The 17,514-nt window shown below is 39.8% G+C and overlaps 2 protein-coding genes across 6 annotated transcripts in view; one reads left to right on the forward strand and one right to left on the reverse strand.

Moving 5' to 3' along the window:
- TXNDC16 (thioredoxin domain containing 16) overlaps nucleotides 1-13,921 on the reverse strand; it is a 138,037-nt gene extending 124,116 nt beyond the window's left edge. The window contains exons 1-4 of one of the 5 annotated variants that reach the window (XM_032593710.1): nucleotides 13,644-13,921; nucleotides 4,703-4,824; nucleotides 3,292-3,597; nucleotides 1,980-2,062 (exon numbers count right to left, since the gene is read on the reverse strand). In XM_032593710.1, coding sequence (XP_032449601.1) covers nucleotides 1,980-2,062; nucleotides 3,292-3,454 — 246 coding nt within the window. In that variant the 5' untranslated portion in view covers nucleotides 3,455-3,597; nucleotides 4,703-4,824; nucleotides 13,644-13,921. Of the gene's footprint in view, nucleotides 1-1,979; nucleotides 2,063-3,291; nucleotides 3,598-4,646; nucleotides 4,825-13,643 lie in introns of all 5 variants that reach the window. The other 4 variants (XM_030319105.2, XM_030319106.1, XM_030319104.1 and 1 more) reach the window with 4 other exon arrangements.
- Nucleotides 13,922-14,517: 596 nt separating this feature from the next.
- The window catches only part of GPR137C (G protein-coupled receptor 137C), a 64,503-nt gene continuing 61,506 nt past the window's right edge, over nucleotides 14,518-17,514 (forward strand). The window contains exon 1 of the mRNA XM_030319107.1: nucleotides 14,518-14,931. Within this exon, the coding sequence (XP_030174967.1) occupies nucleotides 14,518-14,931 (414 nt within the window). The remainder of the gene's footprint in view (nucleotides 14,932-17,514) is intronic.

Raw genomic sequence — 17,514 nt, forward strand, 5'->3', positions numbered from 1 at the left:
TTTCCACACAGCTTAGCATCCTCAACTGTAAAATCAAGACTTTACGTTTTGTTATTTCATAAAGGCAACAACACTCTAGGCATGAACTTTAATATTCTATTTTAGTTACCAGATATACAGTTACTAAATAAATAGTATGATTATCCCTTTTGAATGTCATACCAACTTAGTATTTCATCTCTAAACTTTAGTCTAGAATTTTATTAAAAGCTCCTCAAAGATGAGCACCATTATCATTCTAGAGTGTAATCAGCTGTTCAAAGTTAACCCAGTTACATACAGAATTAAGAAAAGACTTTTTTTTAAGTGTTTAGCAGTGACATAGAAATATAGAATTGGTCTTTTCCCCTGGTTCCTCACACATTCCTAAAACCCTTGTTATTTCCTGAGTGACAGGAGGGCTAGGGGTATCTTTTGTTCTAACACTTAGTCTTTAACCCCAGTTCCTTATAGAAGAGCTTCTAAGACCCTTGGAAACTCCTAGAGTATCTTTTTGCATGCTAAAACACTGATCACTGGGGGGCCCTAGATAGCTTCAAGATGGGGGCTGCTCACTAAAAAGACAAAGGCATGATTAGAAGATTGAACTTTCTGCCCCATCTCCCATCCTCTGGGCTAGAGATGAAGCCAATCACCAGTGGCCAATGATTTACTCAATCGTGCCCACATAATGGAATCTCCATAAAACCCCTAAATAACAGGGCTTGAAAGCATCCAGGCTGGTGAACACATCTAAGTAATGGGAAGGTGAAACACCCCATACTACAAGAGGACAGAAGCTCCTGTGCTCAAGGCTTCCAGACCTTGCCATATGCATCTCTTACATTTGGCTGTTCCTGAGTTCTATCACGTATAATAAACCAGTAATAGTACACAAAGTGTTTTCTTGAGTCCTGAGAGCCATTACAGCAAATTATTGAACAAGCAAGGAGGGGGTTTTGCGAGCTCCCAGTTTATAGCCAAGTCAGACAGAAGTTGTAGGCAACCTAAGAATCTACTCCCTATGATTGGCATCTGAAGTAGAGGGCAATCTTATAGGACTAAGCCCTTAACCTGTGAGATCTGGGTTACATGGGTGGTCAGTATCATAAATGACTGGTGTAGAAAATTCACACATTTGATGTCAGAAGTGTTCTGTGGATAGAGGGAAGAGTTTCCCTTTAATAGGCAAGGTTAGTTAACCTTTCTATGCTTCCTGCCCTGGGAACTCTAGCTGTAGGGACCAAGTGGGTCAGCAGCCATCTCTCAGAAGCAGAAGGCTAATGAACTAAGAAAGAATAAATGTACACAGAAAGTCAGGTAGACACTAATCTGACAGAATTTAATAATCACTGGGTTATTAATCATTCAATTTTCTGAGGTACAAATTCTAAGATTAAAGTAAATGAAAAGCTCATGTAGCTATCTAATCCATGATGCATGTGGAAATTTTCCATAATACTCCATGGCAAGTTTGAGCATTTTTTGAGAAAAAAATTAAATATGTCATTTCAAGTTAGGCTGTTTTGACTTTGTCCTAAAAATAAAGGAAAAACTGCAACATAAGCAATTATAAAGACTTAGAAGAACAGAAAACAAAAAATACTTCAATTGCCTCAATTTTGATACTTCAGTTTGTGCTAATAAAAATTTAATAAATAGTTGAATGTGGAGATCTACTATATTTGTCAGGCAAAACAAAGCAAAAAAGCCTAAGTATAGCATTAAAAACTGAAACAGTTTATAAAACAAATTAAGTTCTAAGCTAACAAAAAATTCTGAACAGCTTTTTTCTTTATCTACATGTACTAATTTACACCATGATCTGGAAGTATCTTCTGTGCTTCTGTTTTTTCTTATGAAAAAAAGGTAGAAAAAAAATATTTTTCCAGTTTGGAAAAAGATCTGAAATGTAAGTATTTTTAGATACTCAGCATTAAGTCATATAATTATAAAATGTTTGTCACTAATAATTTAGTAACAAAAAAATATCTTTCTACCTTTGCAACTGAAATTCCAAAGTCCTGGAGAGGTTTAACAGCCTCATTCAGTTCTTCAAGAAATATGGAAGTTCTTGGAGAATCTAAAATAAGAAATGTTTTATGAATGTTTTATGGCTCGCTCCTTAGGAAAGATGAATTTTTAAAATTAAGGCCCAAAGCTGCAAACTGAAAAAGAAATGGATTGGTTTGCCCAACAAGTATATACAATACAACCAATAATCAAGTAAACATACCTGGTTATATAATTTTATACCCTTACTTCTTATTGCCTAATTATTCTTATTTCTAATGTTTTTATGATGATTTTAATTTTGTAAGTGAATTTTTAAAATTTCTAAAATAAGAATAAATAAATGTTTAATTCAAAGCTAACATTCGGCATTATTTTTCCAAGTTTCCATATACACAACACACATGTATACATGCATAAAACTTTTGAAATGATTTTAAAATACCATTTTCAAATCACAATTATAAGAACCAACAGAAACATGGATTAATTTCACTTACTAATTCCAGGAATAGTATTTTTTAAGGCATAAAGACTTAAATGAGACCATTACATTTTTAGTTATGTTCAATACTTACATTGGTTAATCAGTGTAATTAATGGTATACTAAAGCAGAGTATTAAATAAAAGCATTACTAATTCTTCACTTAAAGTTTTAAAATACTTTAAACATATCCACTTGCTAAAAATATCAAGAAGTATACTTTCAGAAATGACTAGATGAGGGGCGCCTGGGTGGCTCAGTTGGTTAGGCATCGGACTTCAGCTTAGGTCATGATCTTGCGGTTCATGGGTTTGAGCCCCACAACAGGCTCTGTGCTGATAGCTCAGAGCCTGGACCCTGCTTCAGATTCTGTGTCTCCCTCTCTCTCTGCTCTGCCCCTCCCCCCACTCACATTCTGTCTCTCTCTCTCTCTCTCAAAAATAAATAAACGTTATAAAAAAATTTTTTTAAAGGACTGGATGAAATTCAGGTGTTACTCTACTAATAGCTAATTCTTATCTGGTATTTACTAAAGACTAAGTCACATGAATAAAGTCATTTAATCCTCACAACAAATTTATAAAGTATTATTTCCTCATTATGGATGACAACAAAAACACAGAGAGGCTAAGTGATTTAACCAAAATCACACAGAAGGTCAACTGGCACAATCATGATTTAAACTCAGGCACGTATATTTTAGTAACAGCTTTATAGCACATAATACTAATCTTGACAGTATCCCAGCAATACTACTGATTAAACAGCAAGAGAAACATCACAAAAATCACGTCAGAATATAAAAAATACTTACCGGCTTGACAAAAATAAGCTAAGGAGGCTTTTCCCGGTTGCAATGTACTGAAGTATTTCTGAGGGCTCAGTTCTGATAGAGAGTCTACTGCTGACTTATAAAAAATGCACATCATGACAAAAGAGATGCCAACTCTATATATATTGAAACTGGAAGACATCATCAGCTGTAGTTGTACATGGGCAGGAGATTTTTGTCTGTTTTGTTCACTGCTGTGTTCTGTTGCCTAGGACAATACCTAGCAACGGTAGGTATTCAACAAAGTTTTGCTGAATAAATTTGTTAAACAAATGAATGAAGTAAAATCTGCAAGAAGAATAATGTAAGACATTACTTACGTATTTGATTTTGTTAATACTTTCCTATTTCCTTCTAGTAAACATTTGAGAGGGATATCTATAATGACATTGATTTGATAATACAATTGATTCTGGATACTTGCAAAAGATATCAAAGATATCCAGAAAATACAATATGAAATATTTTATGTTTAATAGATCTTTACTAGAGTATGTTAAGCTAATTGTCATTTTTAAGGGTTCTAAAACTAAGTCTCAAACCTTATCCAATCCTTGTTTTAAATCGGTCATTTTATCTTTCTCTACCCAAAGTAGATTTACAATGAATACTCAAACAGTTATTTCATACCATTACCATGGGAGTGAGGCATCCAAAACCTACATCTATTATGTTTACATTCTTTTTACTTTAAATTTCCTGGAAGATAGCTATTAAAACTATTTAAGGGGCACCTGGGTGGCTCAGTTGGTTGAGCGACCAACTTTGGCTCAGGTCACGATCCTGCAGTTCATGAGTTGGAACCCCACATGGGGCTAGCAGCTATCAGTACAGAGCCTGCTTCGAAACCTCTGTCTCCCTCTCTCTCTTCCCCTCCCCTGTTATGCATGCATGCATGTTCTCTCTCTCTCAAAAGTAAATAAAAATTAAAAAAAAAACTTGGAAACCAATTTGACAATAAATTTCATATTAAAAAAACTAATAACGTTCCTTCTAAATATAGTTTTAATTTTATTTGTTTATAATTTTTTAATGTTTATTTTAGAGAGAGAGAGAGAGAGAGCGCGTGTGCGCACAAGTGGGAGAGGGGCAGAGAGAAAGAGAGCAAGAGAGACACAGAATCTAAAGCAGGCTTTAGGCTTGAGCCATCAGTACAGAGCCCAACACGGGGCTTGAACTCACCAACAGTGAGATCATGACCTGAGCTGAAGTCAGATGCTTAACTGACTGACCCACCCAGGTGCCCCATAAATACACTTTTTTAAGTATACGACTTAGACTTATACAGCTTAGACATTTAAGTATCTTTTTCAACCCAAGTTTTAATTCAACTCTACCTTCTGAACTCAGACTTGTTTTAATACTCTCCTCTCTTCTTCCATGCTGCACTTACTTCCATGCTGTCCTCTACATCTGTTGTCAATTCTTTGTCTCCCATTTTGCCACTTTCAAATTTCTCTCCAACAATTTCTTCTTTCAGGAAGTTTTCCACTGATAATCTATAGTATCTAAGTTCTAAAAGAAGACAGTTTAGGAAAATTAATATAATATAAAAATATCATACTTCCAGAAGGGAGAGACATACCCACAGGTATAGGTGAGATTTTTATTTTTTTTTAATTTCAAATAGAACCCCTACCTTTCAAACAAAAGATCACTATCTCAAAACAAGAGACAGAAAAAAATAGCAAAAAATTACTCAGAATGAGAGGGGTAGACTTTCTGTAAGAAATAAAATAATAAAAGAATGAAAATTTAGGGAAAATTGTACTAGATATTTAATCTGCTCTTTCAATATGATCAGTAAGCATATAATACCTCTCCTTTAAAAGCAGGTATTCCTAAAAAAGGAGCTAATTACTAATTACTTCTTAACATTCTTTTCATTAGAGCTAATTTATATCAGTGAACAAATTTGTCATCAATATTTAATAATGAGCCAAGAGTTCAAAAATTCAAGTAGAATGAGTGAGGACTGTGAGTGAGAGGCACATAAAAAAGTAATTTTAATGATATAATTAGGGAGTATCCTTGGCATTAACATTGATTACACATTCTAGCCATTTTAAACCAGTGTATTTTAAAGCCACTTTATATTAATGAGGATGGTTTAAGATAGGTCATTCAATATTTTCTTTATTGGGGGGAAGGGAAATGCATGCATCCTGAGGCTAAGGGAATAACTATATAATGTATTTACTATATGAAATAACCAAAACCTAATTAAAAATGAACCTTTTAAGTAAAAGTACATTTGAACGAGTCAAGTATAAATATAATTTTTCCTGGACTTGTGGTTATAATTCAGTTATTTTAACACTAAATTGGACAGTAGGGTTAACACATTATTTTTTCCCCTAGAATGAATTTTGTAGCAGTAAAAGGTCTAACTGCACATTCAGTGCTAGAATACTTTCCCACATCTATCTCATTGGACAAATGAAATTATAGATGTTGAAGTACTACGCATTTGGTCAATTAGAGATGTTGGTGATTATTCTGACATACATATTTTCAGGGATAGGAATTCATTAGTAACTATAACCTTTGCAATTTTTCCATCTTTGATAAATTTGATTATTTAAGTAATTACTTAAAGCAGAGAATATTGCAGAGATCAACCAGAAATATAGTTTATGAGGTCTTAATAAAATAAACACTGAATAATGATTTAACCAAATCTATGACAACCACAGTTCAGAGGATGGGGAGACAGAAAGTAAGGGAACATACAATTAGTGTGGGAAAAGAAATAAAAGAGCCAAATCTTCACTTTCACAAGACCAAAAGCCAAGTTTATTGGAAATAGGAAGATGAATGCCAAAAGAAATAGGGAACAATTGAAATAATTCCCCCTAAGGAATAAGAAATTGGAGGGGGAAGACACCAAGGGGACTTTTGAAGTCTTATATAAAACCTTCTGACTCTTTAAATACCTTTTCATTTTGATTGAAAAGTTAAAGTCATTCTATTTGGACTATATCAAAATAAAAAGCTCTGCACAGCAAAGGAGACAGCTACCAAAACTAAAAGACAATCTACTGAATGGGAGAAGATTTGCAAATAACATATCCAAGAAAGGGTTAGTATCCAAAATATATATAAAGAACTTACATAATTCAACACCAAAAAAACCCAAAAAACAAAAACCAAAAAAACCCAACAAAACAAAACAAAAAAACAAAAAACCCCAAGTAATCCAATTTAAAAACGAGCAGAAGACATGAACAGACATTTCTCCAAAGATGATACACAGATGGCCAACAGACACATGAAAATACGCTCAACATCACTCATCATCAGGCAAATGCAAATCAAAACCACAATGAGATGTCATCTCGAACCTGTCAGAATGGCTAAAATCAAAGCTCAAAAAACAACAACTACGGGAAAGGATGTGGAGAAAAAGGAACCCTCATGTACTGTTGGTGGGAATGCAAACTGGTGCAGCTACTGTGGAAGACAGTACGGAAGTTCCTCAAAAAATTTAAAATAGAACTACCCTATGATCCAGTAATTGCACTATTGGGTATTTACCCAAAGAATATGAAAACACTAATATAAAAAGATATATGCACTTCTATGTTTACTGCAGCATTACTTGCAATAGTCAAATTATGGAAGCAGCCCAAGTGTCCATCCATAGGTAAGCGAGTAAAGAAAACGTGGTACGCATATGTAAGTATGTACATACATACGTATATATACATACATACACCCACATAATAGAATATTATTCGGCCAAAATAAACAATGAAATTTTGCTATTTGCAACAACATGGATGGATCTAGAGGGTATAATACTAACCAAGTAAGTAGGAGAAAAACAAATACCATATGATTTCACTCACATGCAGAATTTGAGAAATAAAACAAAACAACAAAGAAAAAAAGAGAGACAAATAAAAACAGACTCTTAACTACAGGGAACAAAGAGTTACCAGAGGGGAGAGTGGCAGGGGGATGAAACAGGTGAAAGGGATTAAGGATACACTTATCTGGATGAGCACTGAGTAACATGGAATTGTTGAATTGCTACACTGTACACCTGAAACTAATACAATGCTGTATGTTAACTACACTGGAATAAAATAAAATAAGAATTAAAGTTGTTACTTGTATGTAATCAAATTTTCCATAGCTTCTACTCATATTAATCCAACCTATCCTTGTGGGGCCACAGAAGACTGTTCATTTCACATGCATGGAAAATAAAATGCATTTGCCCAGAGACATGTTCTTCACATAAAAATATCTTTAAATTAAAAAGAAGAGAAATTTTGATGGGAAAGGGTGGGGAATGAGAAGACCAGCAAGAACAGAGTAAAAGCAAAGATACAAAAGGTACTCGGTGACTTTTTCCCTCCAGTAGGTAGAAAGTAGAATAGAAAACAATACTTAATGAGTCAAAATCTAAATATCAATAAAGAGATGAATACCTTGAGAAATGTGACGTAGGTACCTTGGTGTAGTAGTTCATTGGTATGGGGTAAATAGTTCCAGTTCTGTAGAAGTTGAGATTACACTTAGCTTCCTGCACCTCCCACCTGTAGTGAGTTAGCTGTGCCCACTGTGTGACTTAATCTGGCTAATAAATGTAAGCAAAAGCTCATGTTTCTTTCAGGCAACAATTTAATAGCCAGTGTGTGATAGGGCAGGATTTATTTTCTTCTGTCACAGTCATTAAAAATGCTCAATTTGTGGCTGTTCCTCAGCATGAGTCCCAGAATGAGCACAACAGAGAACCCTCACTGATTTGCAATTAGCATGTAACATAGGAGGAAATCAACCTTATTGCCTTAAGCTACTGAGATTTGAGGGGTCATCACTACAGCATAATCTAGTTTATCTTCACTATTATACAAACTAGAATGAGGTGCTACCTTAACAAGAACCCCAAAACATTGGCTTAGAGGCCAAGAAGCAAGGACCGTTCAGGATCTAATCAAGGAAACTTTCATCAGAGACTGGAGCTTGGCAATCCACAGTAAGGAGTGACAAAACATTTGCTGAAACGGTCACTATAATAATTTGGAGGTGACACATACTTAATGAATTTATAATGAGCATGTACCCAGGCTTGTGTGGCTAACGAACCTCCTTATGGCCCTAAGAGAGGAGGCTGGTAGTCAGAAAATGAACACTGTGTGATAGTTGCTGTTGGTTATGTTTAATGAGATATTCAGAGAAAGGTAGTCAAAGAACCACTGCCATCCAAGAGACTAGCTGGTTAATACTTACACAGTCCTTTAGCCCCCACCCTTCTACTGTCAGAGAGCAAGCTGACAAGCTGCTTAGCCATGGAAAGGGGCCATACTATCCAAAGCCAACTTCAGATGTGGCCAAAGATAATAAAGACGGAAAGACCTCTTGCAGAGTAAAGCCAAGGACCATGGAGAACTATGACCCAGGGCATATGCCAGAATATGAACTATTTGATACTGGTCTACAATAATGAGATAAAGAAATTGAGAACAAATGTCAAAAAGTTTTTATAGTCCTTTTTACACAGTTTTGTGTTTTATGAATCTAAAAAATTTTTAACAGGCTTGTCATGTGCTAGGTGTTTTCACTTTATTTTTCTTATAATTTTTATTGTATTTAACAAAAATTCAAAGTAAATTGGACTTTTAAAAAACTGGTCATTCTTGGGGCGCCTGGGTGGCGCAGTCGGTTAAGCGTCCGACTTCAGCCAGGTCACGATCTTGCGGTCTGTGAGTTCGAGCCCCGCGTCAGGCTCTGGGCTGATGGCTCAGAGCCTGGAGCCTGTTTCCGATTCTGTGTCTCTCTCTCTCTCTCTCTGCCCCTCCCCCGTTCATGCTCTCTCTCTGTCCCAAAAAATAAATAAACGTTGAAGAAAAAAAATTAAAAAAAAAAAAAAACTGGTCATTCTTAGCAGATAGTTTGAGAAGCACTGACCTAGAGAAACCAGTGAACAGAACAAAAGCCCTAACAATATCTGCCCAGTGATATTTCAAAGTTGCTACAGTCTAAAGTCTGGTGTATGTCTTCCATTCTTCCCCTCTCCAAATTGGCACATGTATTATAGTTATTTGTCCCTACACTATCCTATGTATCCAAGTGGAGGTGGGAAACAGGTAACTTATAATGTCCTAAGACATTAACACTACTGGGCATTACTTAGAGATCCTGGACTGTTGAGCTTGGCACAGTGATTGAATGGGATTTGAGGGCTATATCCATTGGGAAGGGCCAAAGATGAATTACATGTAAGAAGGAGAATATCTGTTGACAAACATGGTGGATTGTTCAAATGTTTCTAGTTCTCTACACATGTTAAAATTGTACTTCTCCACTTCCTTGAAATAGGAAGTGACTTGATTTGGCCAATGAAATGTACAGTGACATATGTAACTTCTGGGAGCTTTTAAGCGTCAATATAGGGGCGCCTGAGTAGCTCAGTTGGTAGAGCATCCAACTTTGGCTCAGGTAATGAACTTGTGGTTCATAAGTTCAAGCCCCACGTCAGGCTATGTGCTGACAGCTCAGAGGCCTGGAGCCTGCTTAGGATTCTGTGTCTCCCTCTCTCTCTGCCCTTCCGCTGCTCATGCTCTCTCTCTCCCTCCCTCAAAAAATAAATAAATAAATAAATAAATAAATAAATAAACATTAAAAATTTTTTTAAAAAAAAAGTCAATATATATTTCGGGGGGGGGGGGTGGTCTGGGTGGCTCAGTCAGTTAAGCACTCAATTTCTGCCAGATCATGATCTCATGGTTTATGAGTTCGAGCCCCACGTCGGGCTCTGTGCTGACAGCTCAGAGCCTGGAGCCTGCTTCCCATTCCATGTCTCCCTCTCTCTCTCTCTGCCCCTCCCCCGCTCATGCTCTGTCTCTCTCTTTCTCTTAGGAAATAAACATTAAAAAAATTTTAAAGAAAGAGTCAATATATACATTTCATGAATCACAACTCACGTTTCTTCTGCTATAATGAATGATAACACTCAAAATGAGGCCTTCTCAGGCACCTGGGTGGCTCAGTCAATCAAGAATCCGACTTTGGCTCAGGTCATGATCTCATAGTTCATGGGTTCGGGCCCCACTTCGGGCTCTGTGCTGACAGCTCAGAGCCTGGAGCCTGCTTCAGATTCTCCGTCTCCTTCCCTCCCCCCCGCCTCTCTGCCCCAACCCAGCTTGTGCTCTCTCTCAAAAATGAATAAAAATTTTTTAAAAATAAAAAAAAAAATTAGGCCTTCTCTGTTGAACCAAGTCTCAGAAAGAGGACAACATAAGGCAAAGCTCCCAGATAACCCAGAGAGAGCAGAAATTAAACACTTGCTTTAAACCACTGAAGTTTGGGGGTTGTTATTACAGTATAACCCAGCCTAGCCTTATCGGTTTTAATAATAGCTAAGGGGAGAGTGACTTGAACATAAATACATATACTAGATTTTTAAAGCAGAAAATGTGAAATAATTCATAGGAAATTGGGGCGCGTGGGTGGCTCAGTTGGTTAAGCGACTGACTTTGGCTCAGGTCATGATCTCACAGTTTGAGAGTTGGAGCCCTGCATCGGGCTCTGCACTGACAGCTCAGAGCCTGGAGCCTGCTTCAGATTCTGTGTCTCCTCCTCTCCTTACCCCTCCCCTGCTCACGCTCTGTGTCTCTCTGTCTCTCAATAATAAATAAATGTTAAAGAAAAAAAAAATTCACAGGAAATTGACCCAATTTCACTATAGGGAAGATTCTAAAAGAGAAGAGGACTCTTTCAAATGCAATGGACTATAACCACAACAGGTGTCAATACTAAAAGAAGGCGGAAGTCATAGGCAAATATTTGCCAATAGTACACACATCTCCCAACTACATGCAGACTCCTAGCCTGGAGGGTCCCCTCAATTCATCAGGATAATGTTCCTGTCAGCACTAATCAGTTGGTATGCAAGATGTAAGTTTTGCCTCATCCCTAAACTCTAAACACGTATGCCTGCACAAGTCATTTAAAGTTGGAAAAAATGTGACAATTAAGGTCAAATACAAAAGGGTGACAAACACTGTAAGCATGGAACAATGAGACTGTAGTACAAAAAGAGCTAAAGCTTGCAAATAAAATGCATCAAAATTTTGTTCAGCACCTGAATACTGAGAGAGCCCCCAGGGGGCAATGAGGAGGAAAAATTTCAACAGGAAAACTCATCTCCTTGCAGGGAGGGCAGGAGGAAGGATCTGCCTTCATGTGTTCCACAGCTGGAGCAGCTGGTGAGTGACTCTTCCCACTTTGGGATTGGGTCCTATTTATAATAATACTGGAAAAAAAGTTCTACTTTTAAATGCTTGAAAACCACTGTGCTAGAATAATGTACCCTTCTAGAACAATATTCAACCATTGTGCATTTGAACACTTTCATATTTTAGAATATCAAGCAGCAAGTTTTTCTAGAAAACTTTGGTTAGTTTCCCCTTTATAGACTCAAATTTCCCTTATGATTAACAATAAAACTAATGGTTTCCCACGCAAGAAAAAGAGGAAATTAACAACTGTAAACATTAAACAAATTATACCAAGATCTGTGGGCATCATTCTCTGGGAAAAGACACATTTTTTATTGTGCAACAAATGGAGCATATAATGCTTACAAACTTCCTGTAAGAACATTCTGGCAAAAATAAGCTTACAATTTAATGCTGCTACTAGAGAAAACCTGCTCACTGAACCAGCCTCAAATAAAATGTTGATTAGTTCTCAGCGCAGTTTATCAGCTAAGACTCGGTGCAGGACAAAAAAAGACTCAACATCTCTCCACTTCACAGCCCCTTCACGGCAGCTGGGGCAAAAACCTCTATCTGCCCCAACTGCATGCCCATCATGCACCCCCAAAAAAGGAAGGAGAAAAGAGACAGCTATCTGGACTTGCTCTGGGATAAAAAATTTCACAAAACTATTTCATAGTAAAACTAGTGTGGGTATTATCCTGATGTTGTTTACTATAACTCTGAGTAGAAAATATAAAAGAAACAGACTTTCATGGTGAAAGTCTATTTGTGAACTGAAACAGGTACCTCATCATTGTGGAAGATACAAAAAAAAAAGGCATGTCAGGGAATAAGAGGTTCCCCTGATTGTGATGAGTGCCTAAAATCACCAAACTCTGAGTTCATGCTTAATTTACGCACTTAACGCACATAACTGCTTAACTCACTTTAACTCACTGCTGCCATAAGCACTCTGGCGCAATTCAAAAAGAACTGTGTGAGTGCCCTAACCACATTCTCGGAAGTATCTTGTAAATTCCAATAAACATGAGATCCTTCTCTAAAGTGTGGATGTTGGATTAGACCTATTAATTTCTTTCAACAAGTTGTACACTACTCTAGGCTGCAATGAACAGCCTGCTCAGCTGACTGCTCCGCTGCATCTGAGGGATCCACATAACTGTGCCAGGCCTGAACGTCTATCACAGTCTGTCCTATAAAGAATCCAAAACACACCAGTATCTGGCGCCTGGGTGAACCACTGTCCCAGAATCTGTAGTACAAAACGGACTTTAAAGTTCCCTGAAGATCACTTAGCTTGGAAAGAAGGTAGCAACACTCCTCTTGCACAAAACATTAGGACAAAGTATGGTGAGTTAGGGCAGGCAGAGTTGGTGGAACCAGTACATGTAGCAGTGTCTTTCACAGGGATACTGAATCTGTGATGTGCCACTCATTCTAAGGAAAATACATCATTTTGTGTCACTTTGCTCATTTTATTACCAAACACAAGAAAGAAAAAAAAAAGTCAGCAATGTCATGTCAGTCCAATACAGGTTGGAAGTTCCCTCACTTATTTGCAGTAATAACACAGCATTTGTTTTGTACTTCCTGAGGCCCAAGAGTAGCGCCACCGTCCACCGAAAACAGGACTAAGGTTTGAAGGAATACGTGTGGAATTTAAGGAGTACACACTATTCTACTTCTTCCTAGACAGTACGTTCATCAACGACTTACAGTTCTCTTTCTGCCTTTTTTCTCTAAACTTATGCCCAGAGCATCTTTCCAAATTCTAACTTTCAAAGACCCACATTCCCCCTACTCACTTGTCGCTTGGACCTCCATCTCATCCTAATACCCCTCTTCCTTTAAGAGACATTTTCCGAGGAAATTTTTTGCTTCAAGCTTCATTTCACCCTTCTCATTCCATCCTCTCTCCCCACAAAGGGGTCATGTTTTTCTCGCCGCTTATGCAGGGGGAAAAAAGAAGAAAGCAAAGCGGCCCTCAGAAGGATCCGGGCGAGGCCCCTTCTAAGCCAAACTCCAGAACTCGATGGTGCGGCCCATCCGTGCTGGCGGAAACCACAGCCCCTCGATTGAGGGACCAGCGCTGCCACTTACCTGCGGAGACCTGCGGGCCAGACCTACCCGGAAGGACCCGGACTGTTCCCGCAGCCAACAGTTGCCGCCACGTGAAGAAAAGGCAGAAGGCGGCGCCGTGCCCCTCTGGCGGGTAGCGGCTAACCGATGCGCCCACCTACTAGATAGAGCGCAGCACTCAAGCCCTTCACACTTACTGCCACCACCGCACGGAGGGGTCGACCTGCAAAGCAAAAGAAACAAAAAAAACAACAAAAAAAAAACAACCCCCAAGGCTCCTCCCTCTCCTCGTGCTCCCTACGTGCGGCCTCTCCAACCAATGGGAAGCGCAGGGGGCGGAGCGAAAGCCGCCCCAGGTGACAGGCGACTACCGAGTCCTCCCGCCGGCGCGAGCTGGCCGTGTAGTTGCCGGGCCAATCGGCAGTGTGGGTGGGGAGTGGAGGGGAGGGAGAAGGCGAGGAAAGTGGGTATCCAATCAGATCTCAGAGCCTTCGAGCGACGGGTCCTGTGGCCCGTGGCCTTCCGAGTGCAGCGCGCAGGGGGCGTGCCCACCTGGGCCAATCGGCGCGAGCCCACGGTGCGGAGCGAGCGCCTCAAATGCTCGGGTTTCTCAGCTGATTGTCTCCAGCCGAGAGTTGTTTTTTGCAGCTACCGAGCGGAGCCGCAGCAGGAGGAGCCGAGACCCCCGGAGGGGGGGGGGGGGGGGGGGGAGAGGAGGCGGGGTCCGGAAAACCGCGGCTGCTCTGCGCGGGGCTCCGGGTCCTGTCACGGCGCTTCCTGGGGTTGGAGGTTGGGGTGGGTGGGGGGTAAGGGGGAAATCCTTCTCCCCCTCGACGGCGGCTCTGAGTCCGGCCTCTTCCTTCCCGCGCTCTCTCGCCCGCTCCCCAGCCCCCTCATGAGGGTGCCTGTGCCGGGTCCGGCGGCCGGCCGCGAGCCCTCGACGCCCGGAGGCGGAGGCGCCGTCGCTGCCGCCTCAGGCGCCGCGGTGCCGGGCTCGGTGCAGTTGGCGCTGAGCATCCTGCACGCCCTGCTCTACGCCGCGCTCTTCGCCTTTGCCTACCTGCAGCTGTGGCGGCTGCTCCTCTATCGGGAGCGGCGGCTGAGTTACCAGAGCCTCTGCCTCTTCCTCTGTCTCCTGTGGGCAGCGCTCAGGACCACCCTCTTCTCCGCCGCCTTCTCGCTCAGCGGCTCCCTGCCCCTGCTCCGGCCGCCCGCTCACCTGCACTTCTTCCCCCACTGGCTGCTCTACTGCTTCCCCTCCTGTCTCCAGTTCTCCACGCTCTGTCTCCTCAACCTCTACCTGGCGGAGGTAAGGCGGGAGGACGGGCATGCGGGGCCGGGCGGGTGAGCGGGGCCGCTACGATCAACTCGGGCTGAGGGCCGGGGGGAGGGGGGATCGGACAGTGAGAGGCGGACCCGAGAGCAGCTTGGGGAAACTGAGGCACGCCTGGAGTGTGCGCCAGTGTTCTCGCCCTAAACTTAAGAAGCGGATTGACTCGGTTTCTCAGAGGCTGGCGGGGTTGAGTGAGTGAGAGTGTGGGTTCCGACAACTTGAAACAGGACAACCCTTTGTTCGGTGTTTTGGCCCTCCGAGGTAAGGTGTTGGTGGCACCAACAAAGTGGCATCGCAAGAAGTAGCGGCCCCGGTAGCTCCGCCAAAGCTGGACTGTGTTGAGAGAGGTTGGATGCTGAGGTAGCAGCAGCTCTGCTGAAGCTGGACTGCTGCCAGCCATTACGTCACCAGGCAGAGCTGTTCCTCTGCTATTGTTGCTGCGTTTCTTTTATTAGAAGCTTATATTCCCTCCTGCATCTCCTTTCCTGTGGCTCGATAAGCCTCACACAAATTCCGCTCGATAAGTTCCCCAGCAGGGTTAATGATCGATAACCGATGCCGAGGGTCGGTATAAAGACCTCCGTAACGCTCTTAGTGTTGGCCCCACTTGCTCCATGCTTTGGCTATATATCCTACCTCTTCTAGCCTAGTGGTTTATTTAGAGCTAATTAAGATAGAAAATACGAGCTTAACCTATGACTGTTGCGGAAACAAACCACTAAACTGTTTTTGCAATAACTTAATAGCTGGAACCTAATCACACCCCCTTTCTATTTTATGGGGAATTGCTGGTTGGATTGCATTGTTCTGCAGCGCTTAGGTATTTGACCCATTTCAAACAGGTTTGAGAGTGGAAGGTTGTCAATCATGTGTGTCAGCTAGTGGAATTTAAGCCACAGAATTTTGAGAATTGCCCAAAAACTCTCCCTTCCCCTCCCCCACAAAAAAAAAAAAAAAAGCTTGAGGAGGGGTGGAAACAAGGTGACATCATATGCTTAATACTGACTAATATAGAACAATATTGGTCTATGCAGCTAATCCTCTCAAAGGCTTTTGGAGGTGATGAGAATTAACATAGTTCTGTGCAAAAGTAAAAAAAAAAAAAAAAAACATTTGAGGCAGATTGTTTATATTCCCTGTGTAAACCAACTCTTTTCTCCCATAATAGATGGGGAAGTAGAATGCATAATTTTAAAATTACAGTCATAACTTCAGCTTTTTACCACACTGAAAACAACAGTTGAAAATAAGAAACAAAACTAATTTAACTTGAATTCTTTTCCTTCCCCACCCTTTGGAAGTCCAAGCAATATAATGACAAAACTGAAACAGTAAAAAGCAAAAGTAAAAAGCATGGGTAATCATAAATCACATAATCATGCTGTAGTCATGTCACTTATTTGATGATGTTCTCATCTTCTAGTTGTTGTTTAAGCTTCTGTTTTAACACTTCTGTCCTTTATAGTTAAATCGATACATTGTGTTCTTCCTGACACCATTTCTGATAGAATACCAGAGACCTCTCATTTGTTTTACTCTAGCTTCAGATATAATTTACCTGAAAGAGACTAGCAATTCTTAGACCATGATCATCAGATAATTTGTTTTTCCCCTATACATTTGGACTTATAAAATCATATTAATAATTCACTGTAAAAATATTAGGCATTTCATAAAGTAGCCAAATACTCATTTTTTTTTTTTTTTTACTTTTTTAGATATAAGATATGCTACAAAGGGCGTAAATCTTAAGTGTACAGCTAGGTGAAATTTTATGTATGCCTACACTCGTGTTACCACCACCCAGACTAAGACAGACGGCATTTCTGGTGCCCCAGAAGATTCCCTTGTGCCCTCTCCCAGTCATACCTCTCACCTTGAGGTAATCACAAAGTGGCTAAATACTATCACAATAGTAAAAGCGTGTATAGTGAAGTTCAAAATTATGAAAGTATGCTTCTACAGCATAAACTGCATCATATCTAGATTGGGTTTTCATACTTTTAATTGCTGATGTTCCAACCTAAATGAGGAAGAATTAAAAGTCTAAAAGTCTTGCTAAGGGAATCTTTTGTTTGTGTGATGTACTTTTCAAAAAGCAGTAAAACAATAAACCAAGACACTGTAATTCAGAAAGAAGATAGATCAAAGCTTTTTCCTTTTGGAGTGTCTCCTAAAATTATAGATTGTCTATGCTTCTCTTTTTATAATGAAATTAACAAATTTAAGACACATAACTGTACTTAAAACAACAAATTTTCAACTGAGAAAGATATCTTGACCAAAAACCATTTCCTTATTCATTAGAAAAAAATCCAGAGGAATCCGTATTTAAAAGAGAATTTGAATTTACATTATTAGAAGTACACTTTCAATTGATCCTTCTGAATTAATGAAGCTTTTTCAGTGAGTTCTTGGTATTGTAGAAGGATGGTAGGGAAAGCCTATGTAGTGGCAAATAACAAAACGTAACTGACATTTGATTTTTTTTTTTTACCAAAAGATCCTATACCTTTTTGAATAGTTGTACTTCTTGATTACCAAATCACTCTCTTTGCT

Source organism: Lynx canadensis, chromosome B3, assembly GCF_007474595.2.
Source record: "Lynx canadensis isolate LIC74 chromosome B3, mLynCan4.pri.v2, whole genome shotgun sequence".
Classification (NCBI taxonomy): Eukaryota; Metazoa; Chordata; class Mammalia; order Carnivora; family Felidae; genus Lynx; species Lynx canadensis.